Genomic DNA, 18524 nt, shown 5'->3' with positions numbered 1-18524 from the left:
CAGTTTTAAAACTTTAAAAGGCATGTAGACTCATCAAAAAACCACACACACAGAAAAACACTTCCATATCAACTGTATTTATTTGTTTACAGTGAGTGCCACTTCATCAATGCTCAATCATATATATATCTTTATATTAGCAAGTAAATACAATGTCAATGTCTCAGTCATAAGCTAGTGAACAGCATTATGGGTCAACAATGACATCGAGCAACAACAGTGGAAAATGATGATTGTAGTCAGAGACAACATGAAGTGAAGCCTAAAACAGACAGTTAAAACACCTAATCCTTTTGCACAAGGAAGGTTTTTACATTTCACTTTAAAGCCATTTCAGACATGAAGTAATCACAGAAGAGATACGGGTTTTGATATCAATTCCAGACAGTAAGTGATCAGTTGTAGAAACTACCAAACATTTGGAAACCACACTTTTTCCAATGGTAATAACAGCTGGGCGCAAACATGTACCTGTATGCAACCAGTGGTTCATCTGTGCTACAAAGCAGTCACAGAAACTACTAAGTGTCGTAGGATGTTAAGCGAGAAATGTCGCTGCTGAATCTGAAAACATGACTCGTGATTCAGACAGCTCAAGTAGTCTTATCTGTTCATTTTAGGCTCAGTGTTGCTGCAGAGATGAGAAAGTGACAGACAGACAGGTGGTCAGTGGACCTTGAAGTGGACTGTGGATGGTTAGAGCACAGAGCGATCCCTTTTTTAAGTCTGCTTTATGGAAATGAGGGGAGGAACAGCTGAGATGAATAACACCATCCTCTTAGATAGACACAGATGGGATGGAGCCAGGCCTTCACTATAACATAAGGATAATATTAGGTGCCTTTATTTCTCACCTTCACCATATAAGTTTGGGAGTACCCACAAAATGACTCTAGATAATTACACAAGGCTGTAGTCCATCTGTTTCTATCTCTGAGGTTGGTGAAGCAACATCGTCCTCGTGTGCCGGAGTCTATGAATCGTTGACGGACATGGTCTCCATTGCATTAGGCAGCTGGTCTCCCCCCTGCTTCTTCTTCTTCCCTCCATCCTGCTGTTTCTTTGCTTTTTTAGACATCTCCTGATCAATAGGAGCGGGCTTGACGAACTTAATGATCTCTGTCAAACCTGGAGGAAGGAAAAATACATTCAAGCCTCTAACAAAAAAAAAAAAACATAGGTCTTCCATGGGTAACCTACATTTGTGTGTGTAATAGTGAGGCTACGAAAAAATATATACTTCTACTGCCAAGAGAAGCAAATCACTTCCTTGCCAAGAGTTAGATGAAAAGATCAAGAGACAATTAGCTTAGCTTAGCATAAAGACTGGAGGCAGGGGGAAAAAAGTAGCCCGGCTCTGTCAAAACAACAATAATCATGTTTAAAACTCAAATTGTCGCTTTTACATTTCAGTTTTCAAACAGATTAAACAAAAGTGTTAATTTGCACAATTCAGAGTTACAATTCAGTGATAATCAGGCTAGTTTTCCTCTGCTTCCAGTCTTTGTGCTAAGCTAACTGGCTGCTGGCTAAAGCTTCATAGTCATTGTACAGACATAAATGTGGTATCAATCCTCTCATCTTTCTCTGGCAAAAAAGCTAATAAGTGACCTTGTATTACTTATTAGTTTTTTTACATTGTGCTTGAACAGTATACATTATCATCCTATATTAGGAGCATAAACTCACCTAGGACTAAAATTCCTTTTCTCCTAATTATTCACTTGGTATTTCTTCTCTGACCAAAATGCGTCCTGTCAGCTATGTGTGATCTTTCTGAACGAACAGATGTGAAACCACTCCAGCACATCTTACCAGGAGGCATGAAATCCCTGAGCTTCTCTGGAACAACGATGCCTTCTTCGGTTTGGTAATTCTCCAGGATGGCACACATCACACGTGTGCTGGCGCACATGGTGGCATTCAACATGTGCACAAACTCCGCCTACATTAACATTAACAGAGAAAGTGGTTAGTTAAGAGGAAGTTAATAGAGCCACTTTTTAAAATACAAAGGAGTAAAAAAAATTCCTTTGTGGAGGAAAAGAACTCAAATCTCAGTTCACTGGCTGGAACTCCACTCACTTCCTGACAACAGCTGAGGTTGCATCAGCATCTTGTGAGGCCTGGCTACAGTAACGCCCCTGCTGAGATGCACAGCTGCGTTGGAAGCGAGCACTCACCTTGTCCATCATCTTTTTGGTCTGTCCGTAGCGGATGCGGAGGCGCCTGGCTTGGTAGTCAGTGCAGTTTGAGCAGGAGACCAGCTCTCTGAAAGCAGCTGAGCCGGGGAACCAGGCCTCCAGATCCAGCTTCTTACTGGCTGCATGATTCAGGGCACCTGCGATGACATTCAGACGTAAGCGGTTAGCTGAGTTCATGTCTTCTCATGGAGCAAGCTCCTAATGTACCAACTGTACCAATGAGGGACTTAAGATGGCAACTTGTTTGTCAGCTTGTAGAGTGTTTACCTGAAGCTTCACTCTGCTGTTATCTTGTTGAATGCAAAAATAACATTTCAAACCACAAAGTCACTTGTTATGTTAATGTTATCCATCTATTTTGCCTAATCTCGACCGTTCTTGGGAGGTGGCAGCAACACAAACAAAGCATTAAAAATCTTTGTATTTTTGGAGTAATTCTTCACTTTCAAGTTAAAGTTCAAAGTTTGCGTTACTATTTGACTGGAAAAGACAAGTCAGATCATTCTGTTTATTAGATATTTTCCAACAGCTGCATACATAAGGGGGTAGGGATACGAGTGTGTCAGACCTACCAGAGACAATGTTGACAATGCGATAGGGAATTCCTAGTGACTGGTAGAACTCTTCTGCCGTCCCGATCATCTCATCAAACATCTCCCATGATTTGCCATCATGTGGGGAGGCATAGACAAACTGCTCAATCTAAAGAGAGAGAGAGAGAGAAAGTTTATGCATCAATTCAGGCATCTACACATTTAAAAATTACAAATACACCAGAAGAAAAATCATAGAGATATCTGAATGTTTTAAAGTCAATTCTGAATTCTGATTCCCAAAAAGGATGATCACAAAAAGTGACTATCTCTTTATTTGACTGACAATAATATATAATTTGTGACCTTTTCAAACTGGTGCACCCTGAAGATCCCGCGGGTGTCTCGGCCGTGGGAGCCCACTTCCTGTCTGAAGCAGGTGGAGAAGCCGGCGTAGCGGATGGGCAGGTCCTCGGGTTTGAGCCACTCTTCCCTCAGGAAGGCTGCGATTGGCTGCTCAGAGGTGGCGATGAGGTACTTCTCATCTATGGAGCTGTCGTCTGACTTCTCGCTGCCCTTACCGATGACCTGACGTAAACACATGAGGGTTTAAAGAAAAGGGAAAGAGACAGAAATCCATTAAGTGAGCTTCAACATTGTGATGTTCAGTGTCTTGTACAGTGGCCGTCAGTGGAGCGAAATAAGTCTGATAACTATGTGCCACTACTACTACTGCTGCTGCTGCTGCTGCTGCTGCTTCACAACAAAGTGCAGCTCTTTGTCAGGGCCTCCAGGTGGCAGCACCACAACTACAAATCATGGCCAAAAGTATGTGAGCACATGAACATCTCATTCCAAACCCATGCTACTAACATGGTTGAATTTCCAGACTTCTTAAATAATATCACTTCAGTCTTACGCTGCTCATTGTTGCGATATGCAGGACTCTGCAAGACAGAGCATCCTCCTCCACAGCTGAGGTTGAACCTCAATCAGATCCATGACAACAGCTTGTTAAGTTAAATCCAACTTAACAGAAAAAGTTGACAAATTCAGCAGAAGTTTCTCTACCTTGTAAAGCTCTTCATCAAACTGGCTGAGCTGGGCGACCTCCTGCATGACCTCTTTCCTCATGAAGAACGGCGTGTAGAGCATGGTGTACTTCTTGCTGTAGAGGATCCTTAAGGCGTAATTGATCAGAGCCTGCTCCAGAAACACCAGTGGCCCCTAAACGCAACACAGGAGAGGGAAAAACAACTGATCAGCTGGCCTCTTGATTTCTGGGTCAGGAAGCAAAAGGGTGATCACGGTTCTTTGGGTGCGTCTGTACAAGTAAAAAATGTTATTTTGGTGGGAGAAAAGAAAGAAAAAGGCCTGTTTGTGCTTGTCAGCGCTGGTTCACTTGTTGGTGCACTGCATGGGTTTCCATACATGTGTCAGAGCTTATATTTGAACTCACCTTCAAAAAGTAACCTCTGCTCCCAGCCACGACTGCTCCTCTCTCTCCATCAAAGCCATCAATCATGACCACCAGGTCAACGTGGGAGTACTTCTTTTGGACAGTGCAGTCGCCCCAGGTACGCTCCACCTTGTTGTCGGCATCCTGTCAGGAGGAAGCACGAGGAAATAAGATCAGTTATTATATGATCATAAGAAGCCAATTAGTCGATTGACAGAAAAAATTTACATTAACTTTGAGAAATGTTTAGTTATTTATCAAGTAAAGTGAGTATCTGGTTCCAGCTTCTCAAACTGTCTTGACCTGGAACCTTTGGTCAGACATTCTTTTATTTATTTATTTATTTATATTTTCTATGTCTGCCTTTAATTTCGATGACAGATTCAATCCTCCTCAGCATGGACCAGTCTTGTACAAATCTGCGGAGAGATGTTTTGCCCCTTGCATCCTTTGTTTCCCGGCTGCATTTGAAGGAGCCCTTGAAATAGGACAGCCTTGTCGCCCCACTGTAACACAATCGGTTTTCAAATGCAGTCTTCAAAGGATACGGCCCCCTAAATTGAGACACAGCTCATACTTCATGGTCGGCAGTCACTGTGGTAGTCCTGACCAGGTTTATACCAACCATACTGGACCCTATAAGAGCCAAACTAAATTATTTTGGTGTCATCTGACCACAGAACATGCTGCTAATATTCATCAGATCTCTTTTCATGTTCTTTGGCAAAGTTTAATCTTGCAGTTTTGTGCCGTTTTATGAGCACTGGTTTTGTTCTCCGGCACTGTCCAATGCATAACAAGCATTATTAATCCAAGTCATGTAATCAACAGATCTGCCTGTATCAAACCACCCACCTCATCATTGCTGATGGGTACAGATGGGTGCAAAACGTTGCCGATCTCCCTCAGGTACTCAAAGCGCTCAGCCTCCAGCCTTATCCTCTCCTTGTCAGATTTCTCCACGGCCTCGTCCACCAATAAACGCACCTTCTTGATCTGAGTTACTGTTAGGGCCTGACACAAAAAGAAGAAGAAAAAGAAGAAGAAGAAGCAAAAAAAAGAAATTAAGAAGATTTATAGGCTTTAACTTCTGTCTGTTTATGCAAAAATACAGCCATACAGGTTGGCATAAGTGTTTAGAGCAGACAGTCATACCGATAGTGTTTCAGCTGTTAGGGACTCCAGGTTCTGTACTTCTTCTGGTACAGTGTCATCATCCCCAACTGGTTCCTTCTTCTGTACTCACAACATAGAGAGGTGTTAAAAAATGAAAATAAACTGTTCAAAAATTAAAATTATGTTGGACACACACTGACTTCTGCTCTCTCACTCATTACTCCGGACTCCACAGCCTTTTCAGTCAATGAGTATATGATGTTTCCGTACCTTCATTTTCTCTCCAATGCTCTTGCTGCAGAGGTTCTTTGCTTTGTTGAGGTTGTCTGCAGTGAAGCGGCCTGTTAGGGGATAAATCACAGTCATTCAGTGCATGATGGGACTGAGCTAACCTTATGAGTGTGTGTGTGTGTGTGTGTGTGTGTGTGTGTGCTGCAGTAGCAGGACTAGTGCCCTGGTGACAGGGGTTGTTATCAGCAGCAGCTCACCTTCATAGTTTCAAAAACATGATATGATAAAAACGTAAACAAACTATCATTGTCACTTCAATAGGGTCAAGAATGCACTAATAAACGTATTAATCATATCATGCTGGATCTGAATGACAGTGACTGTAGCTATACTGCAGGGCGAGGTTGACTTGACATGTTGGCTGGGATTGCATCAGATTGCACGTTATAACCCAGCATCGCTAAGCTAACTCAACCTTTACGTTAGCCAACACTTAGCATCAAATCTGTCAATAAGATAATGGGAACGCGTAGTTAACTAGTGCTTGGTATCTTTTAATTATAACCCGGATCCCAAGTTACTACGCTTAACTACAACCATATGGCTCACTTGAATTGGCTGAATGGAGCTAGCTGCGCTAACATTAGCCCCACTACGTGCTATTCTTTTCCTGTTGTGAGAACATCATACCAAACTCCATTCAAATCTGGCCATAAATTGTTGCTTATTTATTGAAATACAATCACTACTTGTTAGAGGTATTATTTATTTATTTATTTTTACATACTGTCAAAAGAGTGAATACTGAAGAATACGGCATGGACATAATGCACCAAGCAGCCCTTTATTTACTATTTCTATGCTGAAATCAGTCGCAGTCCACTGCAGTGTAGCGATTGCAGTGGCACAACAGACAGCAAGACATATCATTATTAAAAATATATTTTCAAAGGTTTTTTTTTTCCATTTCAATATACCGAATAGAAGAATGTGTCCTAAAAATATGACAAGTCTTTTAATTTCCCTGATGGGTTGTAACAACTGGCTGCATTAGAATGATAAGAATTAAAATGGACAGATTTTGAACGGAGTTGGGCGTGAGCTCCAGCAACATTAGCATCATTAGCCACCGCGCTAACGTTAGCTTCTACGAGTGAAAGGGAAATGAAACGGCGCTTACATTTTCTCCACTCTGTATCTGCGGCGACCAGTTTATCGACGAGAGTAACATCTTTAAACCTCTTCCTCTGAATCTCACGGACGATTTCTGGATCGCCGCCTTTGTCGGTACGAAACTGGTCCAAGTCAAGCACCATCTTTCCACGCTGTCTGTCAGAGAGAGGCTGAATGAGCTCGCGACGATGACGTCTGTACGGAAGCGCAGTGCATTCACTTCTTGGATATATTACATGATTTAATTGAGAAAAAAAATGTTTGCACTGTTTTTCCTGAGTTAACGACATTATTATCTCAGAATTATTGTAAAAGCTTTCATGAATAAAAACTCCCCTGTTGTTCTGAATTGACAAGATTATTGAGATGTGATTACTGAGAGATTACAGTCTCGTTAATACAGACATAACAACATTTATCCTCAAGTGAATTCACGTAGCCTGGCAACCCACAGCACCAGGGAAATGTCTTAAGAATTATCCATTCACTCATCAACGGAAAGAAACACATCTGCAGTAAATGCTATGAATGCATGTTATTAGAAAACGTGTTTTAACTTGACTTTATTAGACATGGAAAGCATAAAATATGAGACAGGTCACAGTATGTATCCACACGTGTAACCCAACGTCAGCTGGAAATTAAAAATTATAGGGTGATTGCTTGATGATTCTCCCATTCTTATTCATATATAAGATACTCACATGTATAAATAAAACAGAATGACGGTAAACATGCATGTATACAATGTTCAATGTGCACTTCATGGTAAACATTCTTACAAAATAACTTCACTAACTAATTTCTGAGATTAATATGACTGATTAATGATGACATTGCTAATATTACAATGGTTAATTTCACAGTGGCTTTTTTACATGACACTGTATTAACATGAGCAGAAAATGTCAAATACATTTAGCTTTATTGACATTACACAGATTACTGGATGTTCTTTTATACAAATCCTTCCTGAACACACACGTATGATGCATGTTTACATACTTTAGAGGTCAAAGTGCACAGTTTCTACCACTGCAGCACAGCTGAGTCAGATGTGGTTAGTTGGTTGATTGCTTGAGGGCTCATTAGCAGGGATTGTAGGTGTACTGGTCAACCTCTAGCTGTGAGATCACAGCTTCTCCTGTCTGGCCAGATAGTGAACCGGGAAGTGTTTTGCCATCATCAACTCCCTACCTACCTTCAGGCCAACGTTTCTAATGTACTGGGCTGAGGATTACCATTAATTCATGGCATTTAGTCCCCCCCTTCCACAGTTATCTTTTGGCCCTCATTGCCATTCCGGCCTCATAGATAGCCCACTGCAGAGCTGCTCCGGCTGGTAACTTGGCAAACCCTTCCTCTGAGATGTGGTTTATCTTCAGGTAACCCCCAGGCCTGTGCAGAGCCACTCCATGGAGGTGGGAGAAGAGCAGCGGTAAGTCACTTGTCAGTGTGTAGTGAGATACCAGCCTCAGCTCGGTGGGGATGTCTGTCTCCTCAGAGTACTCAAAAATGGCTGCCATGTATTTGGACAGGTCCTGACCTCTGGCTTTGGCTCGGCCCACCTCCTCTCCAATAAGTTGAACGGCTGCATTAGAGTTAAATGTGTTGGACCCAAAGTTCAAGCCCCTGTTTGCCTCCACATCCTCATCGTCGCTCTCTGGCTCTGGAGACTCAGGTCTGTGGTTAAGGCCCTGAGAACAGATCACCAAGATAAAGTCGCTCTCCCGGATCTTCTGGCAGTGCCAGGCCATGCTGCCCTCCTCAGCCACGCTCAGAGAGTCCCACAGGTCCAGGAACACCTCGGAAGAAAAGAGAATACTTAACTCCATTTTTTGTGGACGACATAATCACTAGCACACTGGCAAACTGTTACAGAAATGGTCCTTAAAGTTATGTCCATTACCTGAGTGGCCATGTGCTGCTGTATGAAGGCCCCTAACTGCATGACTGCTTTGACATGAGCGGGGCCATCGTAGCTGCTGTAGCAAATCAGAAGACGAGGCGGGGTCAGCCTGGTACTGGGCAATAATACCATTTCCTCCTGAGTCCCGTTCTCCTGATATTGCTTGATAATATCTGAATAGATTTTAAAAAAAGAACCTGGTTGCATTTCACACACTACCGGTGATGGAAAAGACAGACCTCATCTCTGTCTCTTGGTTTAAAATGAACGATTATCGTGATTTATGATGTATTCGCTTCATCTTTGCACCTGGTTTTATGTCCAGTTCCTTCATCTGTAGCTTGGACCTTCTCCTGGTGAAGACAGACAGTAAGACCACAAGTATGGCCACCACAGCCAGGCACAGTGGAAGCATCAGAGCCAAGGAGAGAGTGAAAGAGAGCGGCAAGTCACCGTCTAGGGGGGGGGGCGTGATTACATGACAAATCAGTGACAGTGCTTATTGAGTGTTAGATTAATATCACTTTTATGTCTGTGTGCTAATTATGTAGTGCTGGGAGTAGATTATCTAAAATAACTGATCTTTGGTCACAGTTCGCCAAAGTGTTGATAGAGATCATTTTTAACTCTGGAGGTACACAGGCCAAGTTTTCATGCTAAGCTACTTGCCTCCTGGTTTTAGTGCTATTATTAGCATGCAGAGATGAGAGAGATTTTGAGGAAATTCTTGACATGTGTTGGACACATGTATTAAATACTGTGTCCAGCACATTATAGACTGTATATACGGTCCAACAGACACTTAATATGTCTACATCTACTCAACAAAGAGTAAGGCGATAGCACCAATATGTGACTTTGATTCTAGGGATCAGCAGCAACAAAACAACCTCCCCTACCTTTCTGAATGTGCATGACCTGAATAGTGAATGGTTTCCTCACTGCATCCACTTGATTAGCTGCAATCTGTTACACAAGAAATATAGAGTTCATTCATCACCTTGTAAAATGTAGTTTGACAAGATAACCTTAAATCGTACATGAGTAACTGGTCAATAGAGCAACGAGCTGTAAACATTACATCAGGATCACCTTATAGAATTAAGGTATAGCAAACATGTTAGCTAACAGCTGCCTAGTTTAGACACAAAACAACATCAGCATTTATATGGAGTTGTGTTTCTGACCATCTGATGAATATAGGTGGAGATGTTCTCTCCTTTTAGCTCTGTTTTGGTCTCCATCAACTCCTAAGGGCAAATACTTTTTTGTATGTATATAAATATATTGAATAGTTAGGCTTTAACTCAAAGTTCAGACTTTTTCTTGAGCTTTCAACTGTGGTCAAAAGAATTCATGATAACGATATTATCACAATATCTATTGAAAATTTGAAAAAAAAAAAAAAAAAACTTGGTTTATTGTGTTTTGTGTCTTTTTTTATAAGTTATTTTCAAGGCATTTGTGCCTTTATACTGAGAGCAATAGTGAGAGAGAGACAGGAAAGTCAGGGAGAGAGAGAGGGCGTGACATGCGTAGGCCGCTGCCGCACTCTGCCAGGTGAGCCACCAGGAAGCCCTGTGATTGGTCTCTCTTTTTGGCAAAATAATAGTAGGCTGGTGAAGAGAGAGTCTGTAACCATAACTGTACAAAAGCAAACTGAAAACAAACAAACATTTTTTAAAGCATATTTAAACATATAAAAACATATAGCATATCATGTATACAACACACAAAGCCATCTGAGGTTTTTATTCATAAAACAATGCATTTTGGTGGAAAACAGTTCTATAATCAATGTAATGCCAACTATAGATTATCCACTTATTTTACCTCACAAGTGTAATTGGTTCCTTCTTGAAGGTCATCCAGCTGGTAGCTGTGGTGAGTTTTGTTACTGGTGAAATTCTAAGGAAATTGAATTAATGGTTAATACAATTATTAAGTTAAGCTTCATGATCAACTGTTTCTTTAATGTAAGTAACGGAAGAAAGGGATTAATGAAAACAAAGCCACAGAATAAACACTCACTCACAGGTGTTATAACTGTGTATTTCTTCATTCCCTTCGCGTAACAAAGTGAAAAGTAGCTTGTGATGCCCAGGTTTGGGGGAGCCAGGTTAAAGGTCACATTGATAGCAGTCCCCTCCTGCTGGACCTCAACATGTTCAGGGTACCAGTCTGCAAGAATATTAACAGATGTAAAGCTGATCATAGGAAAAACAGATTTAAAAATTTAATTAAGTTTATTTTTCTCTCACCCTTTTTGCACTGCTCAAGACCGTTCTTCTCTGCACACGCTGCAAAACCATGTTGTGCATATTAAAATAAATTGAATTGTAAATAGTCTCACCGAAAGTAAAAAAAATGCGCGCTGTTTAAACAAGCTTCCTGACGACAGAGCATGAGATATATGTATGAATGTACTGTAAACAAGTCAACAGATTTAGATTTTAAAGGTTTCCCTGAAGTAACCACGAGCTCTGAGACGTCCACTGAAACTGTGTGTGCATGTTTTATCTAGCCGACAGCTTAACGGGGGTCTTACAGCGAGTGGAGAAGATCTTGCTGTGGTAGAACTTCTCCCACTCCTCAGGCACCGGCAGAGCCATGACGGTAACAGCATACTGGGACCCAAGGGGGAGGCCGGGGAAAGGGTCCGACTTGTACACCTGTAGAACACAGCAGCAACCATGACCTTGGTTTTGTTTAAACACGCTGCACACTTTTATCTGTGCACAGGTTTTGGTGATAAAGGCACGTTTATTTATATAGCACAGTTAAGACACAAGTGCTGCACAGAAGCCTGGAAATACATTGAATATACAACATTTTAAAACAATAAAAACAAACTTGAATAATTAAAAACATATAAAGTGAGATAACAGTATTTCACAGATACTTTATAAATGGTTGAGGAGAATTTTTCTCTCATATGAAATCTCATTATCAGTTTTTTGCTCTGTTTTCAAGCCTGTCTTGTTTTTCTATCCTGTATTCAATCTTAAAACTGGTTTTGTCTCTATTTGTGTGTTTATCTTTTCGAAGAACATGTTCACTCGTGACAAGATCCACAGAATTTAAATGAGAATACTTGATATTCCTAAAAAATAAAGAAACAAAAAAGTGTAAATGTGAAATATTGACTTAATATGTTGTGTAACATATGACTATTTGCTTCATATTTTTGTTTGTTTGTCTTTCTTTAAGATTGTGCTTGGTTATACTCTGATCTGTTTACCTACATCACTGTGTTTATGTGTTGTACTTTTTGTTTATTTACATGTAACAGTCGTAACACTTTTCAAAGAAGTATAGGAACACAAGAAACAGAAATAAAGTAAGTGAACAGCAATACCTGATGATCAGAAATGTGTAAATACAATATGATGTAAAGAGTAGCCATTTTTAAAACAAATTTAACAGGTCTAGATTAGGTTAACTCATGTAGCTTGAGTATTGAATATTGTTTTTATTCAACAGTGTTTGGACTGTACCATTGTCTTGTAACATTATTTAACAAATCTTCTCATTGTCACAGCTAAGGCAAACTCATATATAATGATACTAGAACCCTAAACCACCTGTTGTAATTAAACTGAGGCCGGGTTATCCTGAAGATCTGGATGACGAAGTTAGAGCTTAACCTGATATGTAATGTTGTCTGGATTAACATCCCTACAACTGGGCCATAAATATAACAACCCACATTCATCAAGAATATTTTTATCCCTGGAAATCCAGTGTGTGTGACATTAACTGTTTTAATACAGTAGCAAACTAAACACAGCGCACAATAATTTTCCATGTTCTTTTTACTGGATTTTATGTGTATGTGGTTTGAATATCAGTAGCCCATGTGCTGCTCCACCTCCATCTCCAGTTTGTGTGGAGCTTGCTTGTCTTGCCTGTGCTTGTGTGGGATTCTGACTGCCGCCCATTGTTGTGAGCGTGTCCAAATGGAGTTTGATGTGATTGGTCGTAAATTTCTTCAGGACGTGCTCGTAGTGACAGGCAACATTAATGACACTTATGATTTCTTACAGCTTTTGGATCAACTTCAGTGTAAATTTTACATCTGTTTACTATCAAGACATTTTGTATTTCCATTTCTGGGGATGGTGATGCCACTGTGATCTCACAGTAAATACAGCATGTCTAATTTTGCAATCAACAGGTCATAAATTGTGGGTCTGACTAACTGACTGCAACGTTCCTTCCTGTGAGCCAACACCAGAGGAACTCTGCGGTTCTAATAACAATTCATGTTGTCAAACAGCATACCAGACAGAAAAAAGAAAGAAAAAGAGCCAAAGACCAAAGTGAGTGGGGCCCTTCCTACCCTTTGAGCATGTGAAGCTGGGAGGGAGAGGTTACGCTGGAATAGAAAAAGCTGACAGGCAATAGTGGCCCCTCCCAACACCTGGAGGGAGACCTGAAAGCCTCGCAGGAAGGCGATCCCTGCAGCAAACACAACAGGGACGGAGTGAAATCAGTGTCACACACTCAGTGGCAATCCATCATCAAAGTTGCATATATACATACTCCAATTTCAAAAACATGTCCGCGCTGCATGTGCTACAGCGGCTCAGTGCATGGTCAATTAAGCATGGTCAAGTTAACATGTAAGTCTGTTACACTGTCACCTGCCATATGGGACGATCAGCTGAGCTTTCTCTCATGCGATTTACCTCTCAATAATAATTCACTGAAAGTCACCTGAAATAAATTTTGTTAATGTCAAACCCTTGTGGGAGGTAACTCATGACATCTGACATGATGAATGAGTTTCAAAACTGGCTGGGATTTTAAAAGTTAACGCTACGTGTCCTTATAACAACTGCAAACTGAGACTGGTTTTAAAATAGATGTGAGTGTTTAGTCGTCAGCCCTAATCAACAAACCATAGTAACTGGGCTTCCAGGAGACAACAATAGTGTCAGAAGTCGGGCTCGGCTCATGGACAGATTCAACTTTCACTTCATTTGGCGCCTGGACATAGTGCTGGCAGATTTTAGTGTCTATGTCTCCTAGCAACTCAAAACACGGCCATGGTATACAACCTGAGGAGAAATAACAACAGATACACATGATGTGAAAGTATTTAAGACATTTTCAGTAATCATTTTTTGGCAGTTTATAAGTAGACATTCAATAATGCAAAGCAAACTGGATATTTAAGCAAGACTAGTCTACAGCTATGTGAGGCTGTAGTTGCTAACCTACGTATGTTCAGCAGCTAACATTTAGCTATCGTTACACCAACTTTGTTTAGTTCAATTTTATTTGTACAGCACCAAATCATAAGACACATATCTCTAGGTACTTTACATAGTAAGGTCAAGACCTTAAAATATAATAGAGAAACCCAACAGCTCCCACAGTGAGCCAGCACGGAACAGTGGGGAGTTTATAGTGTTAGCATGCTAACATTTACTAATAAGCACTAAACACAAAGTTGAGCCTAGGCTGATGGAAAACCACAAATGTCGACGGTGACTCTAGAAGAAAAGTCTGTGGTTCTCATCCTCACGGGATGACAAGTATCTGTACAAAGTTGAATGGTTATCCATCCAGCAGTAGTTGATATACATATACTACACACACACTAAAGGTTGAACTTTAGTTTCTCTTCTGTCATCTGCTGTTCATTGTAATAACAGAGACAATTGTCATTTGTGTTTATGACCTCAGCAGTGAAAACTTGTAATACCCTTGGCTCTTTCAGCTAACCTGTGTTTAAATGCTATGATGGAGTGCAAACAATATGACGGTTTCAGGTTAAGGGCATGCAGGATAGAGACCTTTAGTGCAATGTAATACATTTAGCTTTTCTAAGTGCATTCTGGGTTTTAACACAGTTTCTCAGTGTAATTAGTAGGAATGCAGACATTTGCAGGATTGGCTGTGGGTCCGTGCAGCCTGTCGGGATCAGACTTACTTCCAAATGCTGCAACAGAGTTAAAACCCAGAGCCTGCTTGACATCACTTCTGGTTATTCTGCAGTATTCACATTCTGGCCTTCCCTGCAGAAGAGACAGTAATAATGAATTCAGACAAAGAAACTCCGTGTTTTGTGTCAGGTGATGAACAACCCAAATAAATAAAGGTCATTTAAAAACATGAAGGAACATAGGAAGGACAATAAAAATACTGTTTATAGCTGCAGGTTTTTTGTTGACCTGAACTTAAACGTTACGTTAGAATTGCTGTAAACAAGCTCATGATTGTGAACATTCACTGTTCAGCTGCCAAGAGAACAAACGACTGGGTCAGACGCAATAAAAAGAAAGAACACTCTGCTTACACAAGTGGGAAATTAGGAATTTAATAGCAACAACAAATACATGAGCTAAGTGCCAAATAATAATAAAACTAGAAATAAGCTGATAATAACATCATTAAAGGAAGTGTTTATGGAAATGTTTAAGAGGGGTGTGCCCAGGCCACATAGCTTTCTCAATTGCTGCTTCAAAACGAGGGAAATCCCATCATTCCTTCACCCAGCTGGACATCTTTCCATTTCGGTTGGGGGTCAATTTAAAATGCACTTCTACTTCTCGGCAACTGGGCCGAATGTAAAAGCAGGAGTAAGCTTCAAATGACACCTTCTTTTCAGATTGTTGGAAAAACGTATCTTCACTGTCATTTCTTTATTATTTTATTTCAGTTTTACTTTACTTACTTTATTTTACAGAAAATAATGATATCTTATATAGAGATATCTCAGGAGTTTGAGGTGGTAATTCTAGTTTCTTTTGTTTTCTCCTTTCTTTTATTCTGCTCTCTCTTTCTCTGTGCTATTAAGTGTTTAAGACATTAAGAAACAAATAATTCAACCTAGAATTAGACCTGTTGCCGACACGGAGGCATGAACAAACAGTACATGATCTTGAAGAGGAATATAGTATACGATGAGCCAAGTACAGATCAAGTAAGGGTCTTTGTTATTTCCAAACATCTGCAGACACTTACACGAGTGGCTGAAACCCTCTATCAGCCGTGAATTTCCTTTTGTGGGAAATCATAAACAATACTAATGATGAAAATGTGGTTCCTTTTAACAGCCGTCACATCAAGGAAAAAGTCAAATGTACTTCTCTAAAATGTAGTGGAAGTATAAAGTATGAAATTGAATTACAAATACTTCAAAACTGCACTTGAGTAAATGTTCTCACTTGACGTTTAGTTTGTTAAAAGTTTTCACATGACATCAGTTTTACACATTCAGATACTGATAAATCAGAACAGGATTTCTAAGAGATGATTAATCTCTTTCATATGTATTTGTTCCAGCTGCCTCGGGGGAAACAGGTGACAGTAATTGTTTCAACACAGAACCAAGCTGCAGCTGATACTGGTTACTTTTCAGATCATATTTTTACATGAAAAAACATATGTGGGGTAAACTATCAAATTCAAATATAAATCAGTATCTGGGGGCCCATTGTTACAGGTTTCAGATGTCTGCCAGTTGTTTGCAGCTCAACCAAATTATTCTCCCTCTGACCCTCTCACATGGTTTCATTTAAATCATTGCTCCAGGCCCAGGGTGGTACTGTTATCAGATATTTCACAAAAAGCAAACAGGAAGAGGAATGACAAAAGAAAAATTACTATGATCTTTTCTTTCATCTCATGACCCAGCTTTATCTGATGACCCTTTGGTGGGACCCGACCCCTCGGCTGGGACCCACTGGACTACTTTAGGTAAAGTAAATATAAAAGATGAAGATGAACTTATATGTTTGTATCTTTAAGTACATTCAGCTGATAATACTTGTATAGAATGATTTCTATCAGTGCTTGAGTATTTTTTTCATTGCTGTTTTGGTGCCTTTATTTAAGTAAAAGGGTCTGAGTACGTCTTCCACCTCTGATAAACACTGACAACTTGCCCTGCAGGTTTAGAGACCTTAACTAGACTAACAGGTGGAGAAAATGAGAGGAAGAAATGCTGCGTCTGCCTGAGGCATGAGAGAGAAACACTATGTGTGTGTGTGTGTGTGTGTGTGTGTGTACGCACATGTATGCTGGTTCACACAAAGGTAGTTAAACTGTCAAGTGAGGTAATAGCCATCAGAAGTCTCAGTAGCCTAAATACCGACTTGCACGCAAGCTGATGAGATGCCATAATCAACGTGCTTAGCATGCGTGCTACAACTGAGAAGTGAAGGATCAGAAAAGACAACACCTACAAGAGTTTTTTTAACAACTCTGTGTGTGTGTGTGTGTGTGTGTGTGTGTGTGTGTGTGTGTGTGTGTGTGTGTGTGTGTGTGTGTGTGTGTGTGTTTACACTCAGTAGCCACACAAGAGACGAAAGAGGTTTGTTGTTTCTTAAACAATGAAAATAAAATCCTACTCTATTCACAGAATGAAAGAAGTTGACATGCAGCCAAAGAAAAAACTATAACCTTAGAGTTCAGGTCAACATGGCAACCTCGCATTCTTCATCTGTCAATTTACGGTTTCTGAATGTTAATGACTCTCTGTCACAGGCTGCAGCACACAGAGGCTCACATAAGCGATGGCATCATAATCTACTGCCTGGAGTAACCTATTTGAGTCTATGTGAATTATATGTCATTTCAAACAGAGCTGAGAAAGACCAGGTAAGATCATGCGTCACAAGAGCCTGATTTACAAGTTTCAGCAAAGGTGGATTTTTTATCGCCTCTTGTAGATACAGGATGTGGGCAATACAGGGCTTTGCAGTACAACCTTTCCTCAGTGAAGAGACATAAATATCATCCTCGAGAGGAACAGGAATTTTCAGAAAGAGTAGTAAATACTCAAGCCCCTGCTGTTTTCTGTCAGGAAAACATGAACCCTCCCTCTTAAAGATCTAACATATCTTTCTAGACTTACACTTGTTGAATACAACTTGTGACTCCTCCTAAGTAAAGCTGTTTTTTTTTTCATCACAAGCTGCATATGTGGCTTGGAGGTACATGCTCTAGCTTATAACCAGATCAACCAAGGAATTAGATATTTTTTTCTGCTCCTTTGTGGTCAGGTGTATTTTTCTAATAATTGACATTAAAAAAAGCAAAGATTAATTTTCTAAACTTGTTACATTTATATCCCAATTTGACAAAACTACTGGGTTTGACAGAGGACAGACAATGTAGCAGGTAAAGACCCCACAAATCTAATGTTTGCAGTTTCACAAATGTTCAGAACATTTTCTAATGGACATTAAACCATAAACAGTAGGTTTGCTGTCTGAGCTCCTCCACTGTACGCAACAGCCAAAATAAACAGATGCAGCTGGAAGAGACAGCATGTTTTATAGCAGAGCAGCCCTCACCAGTAGTTTACTCCCTGTCAGTTGTAACATTTTATTAGCTTGGTTACACAGAAATCCTCCTGGATTAGACACCCCAATACAATATCGGTTACACAAAACTGTAGCACAAAGCTTCCACAGAGTATATATATATATATATATATATATATATATAAATAAACGTAGAGCAGGTGTAAATCTGGCTCACCTGTCGAATACAGTCCAGACTGCAGTCCTGAGGAATGATAGCAGCGCCTGCGACATCATCTTGAGCCCAGAGAGGCTGACTGAGTGTCAAGAACTGGTACAAAACTAGAGCTGCCCTCCACATGCTGCTACAGCCAGCATGACATTGTCCAACTGACCTAAAACTCACAGACACACACACACATATATATATATATATATATATATATATATATATATATACAATGACCTGGACTTGTAAGAAGCCAGCAGTCGCAAAGTGAAACCTGTTGTGTCTTCAGCCCCATGTGAGTGACAGGAGCGAGGGAGGAGGGAGCAGGACGTTGAGGGGTGTGGTGTGTGTAGGCTACGGGTGGAGGTGCGGCCAGCGAGCTCACTGTACATGTTTTAACAGTTTCGAAG

At 40.4% G+C, this 18524-nt stretch overlaps 2 protein-coding genes across 2 annotated transcripts; both read right to left on the bottom strand.

The window, feature by feature from the left end:
• Positions 1-61: 61 nt before the first annotated feature.
• sars1 (seryl-tRNA synthetase 1) lies at positions 62-6886 on the bottom strand. Its single transcript, XM_056384019.1, has 11 exons — positions 6724-6886; positions 5583-5653; positions 5352-5432; positions 5052-5210; positions 4197-4340; positions 3809-3964; positions 3104-3325; positions 2777-2906; positions 2184-2341; positions 1816-1945; positions 62-1128 (listed from the first exon to the last, which is right to left on the bottom strand). Exons 1-11 carry the CDS (start codon positions 6857-6859, stop codon positions 974-976), a joined length of 1542 nt encoding a protein of 513 aa, XP_056239994.1. The 5' UTR covers positions 6860-6886; the 3' UTR covers positions 62-973.
• A 373-nt stretch (positions 6887-7259) lies between these two features.
• si:ch211-207e14.4 (interleukin-17 receptor D) lies at positions 7260-18499 on the bottom strand. Its single transcript, XM_056384018.1, has 12 exons — positions 18124-18499; positions 14567-14651; positions 13530-13688; positions 12968-13086; positions 11174-11297; positions 10887-10925; positions 10661-10806; positions 10459-10533; positions 9525-9591; positions 8935-9081; positions 8626-8798; positions 7260-8521 (listed from the first exon to the last, which is right to left on the bottom strand). The coding sequence occupies exons 1-12, from the start codon at positions 18244-18246 to the stop codon at positions 7994-7996; spliced, it is 1785 nt and encodes a 594-aa protein (XP_056239993.1). The 5' UTR covers positions 18247-18499; the 3' UTR covers positions 7260-7993.
• Between the last annotated feature and the right edge of the window lie 25 nt (positions 18500-18524).

This window comes from Seriola aureovittata, chromosome 9 (genome assembly GCF_021018895.1).
Source record: "Seriola aureovittata isolate HTS-2021-v1 ecotype China chromosome 9, ASM2101889v1, whole genome shotgun sequence".
NCBI classification, from domain to species: domain Eukaryota; kingdom Metazoa; phylum Chordata; class Actinopteri; order Carangiformes; family Carangidae; genus Seriola; species Seriola aureovittata.
The sequence above is the reverse complement of the archived record's forward strand: the minus strand, read 5'-3'. Positions and strand labels throughout refer to the sequence as shown.

Coding starts and splice junctions, on each gene's coding strand:
- sars1 (XM_056384019.1), bottom strand. CDS start 6,859: ATGGTGCTTGACTTGGACCAGTTTCGTACCGACAAAGGCGGCGATCCA. Junction 2,342..2,776: donor CATTGTCAACATTGTCTCTG/GTAGGTCTGACA, acceptor ATGTCATCGCAG/GTGCCCTGAATCATGCAGCC. Junction 1,129..1,815: donor CAGGGATTTCATGCCTCCTG/GTAAGATGTGCT, acceptor TCCTTCCTCCAG/GTTTGACAGAGATCATTAAG.
- si:ch211-207e14.4 (XM_056384018.1), bottom strand. CDS start 18,246: ATGTGGAGGGCAGCTCTAGTTTTGTACCAGTTCTTGACACTCAGTCAG. Junction 13,689..14,566: donor CTCTGTTGCAGCATTTGGAA/GTAAGTCTGATC, acceptor ATTTCTCCTCAG/GTTGTATACCATGGCCGTGT. Junction 11,298..12,967: donor CAGCTTCACATGCTCAAAGG/GTAGGAAGGGCC, acceptor TGTGTTCTACAG/GTGTACAAGTCGGACCCTTT.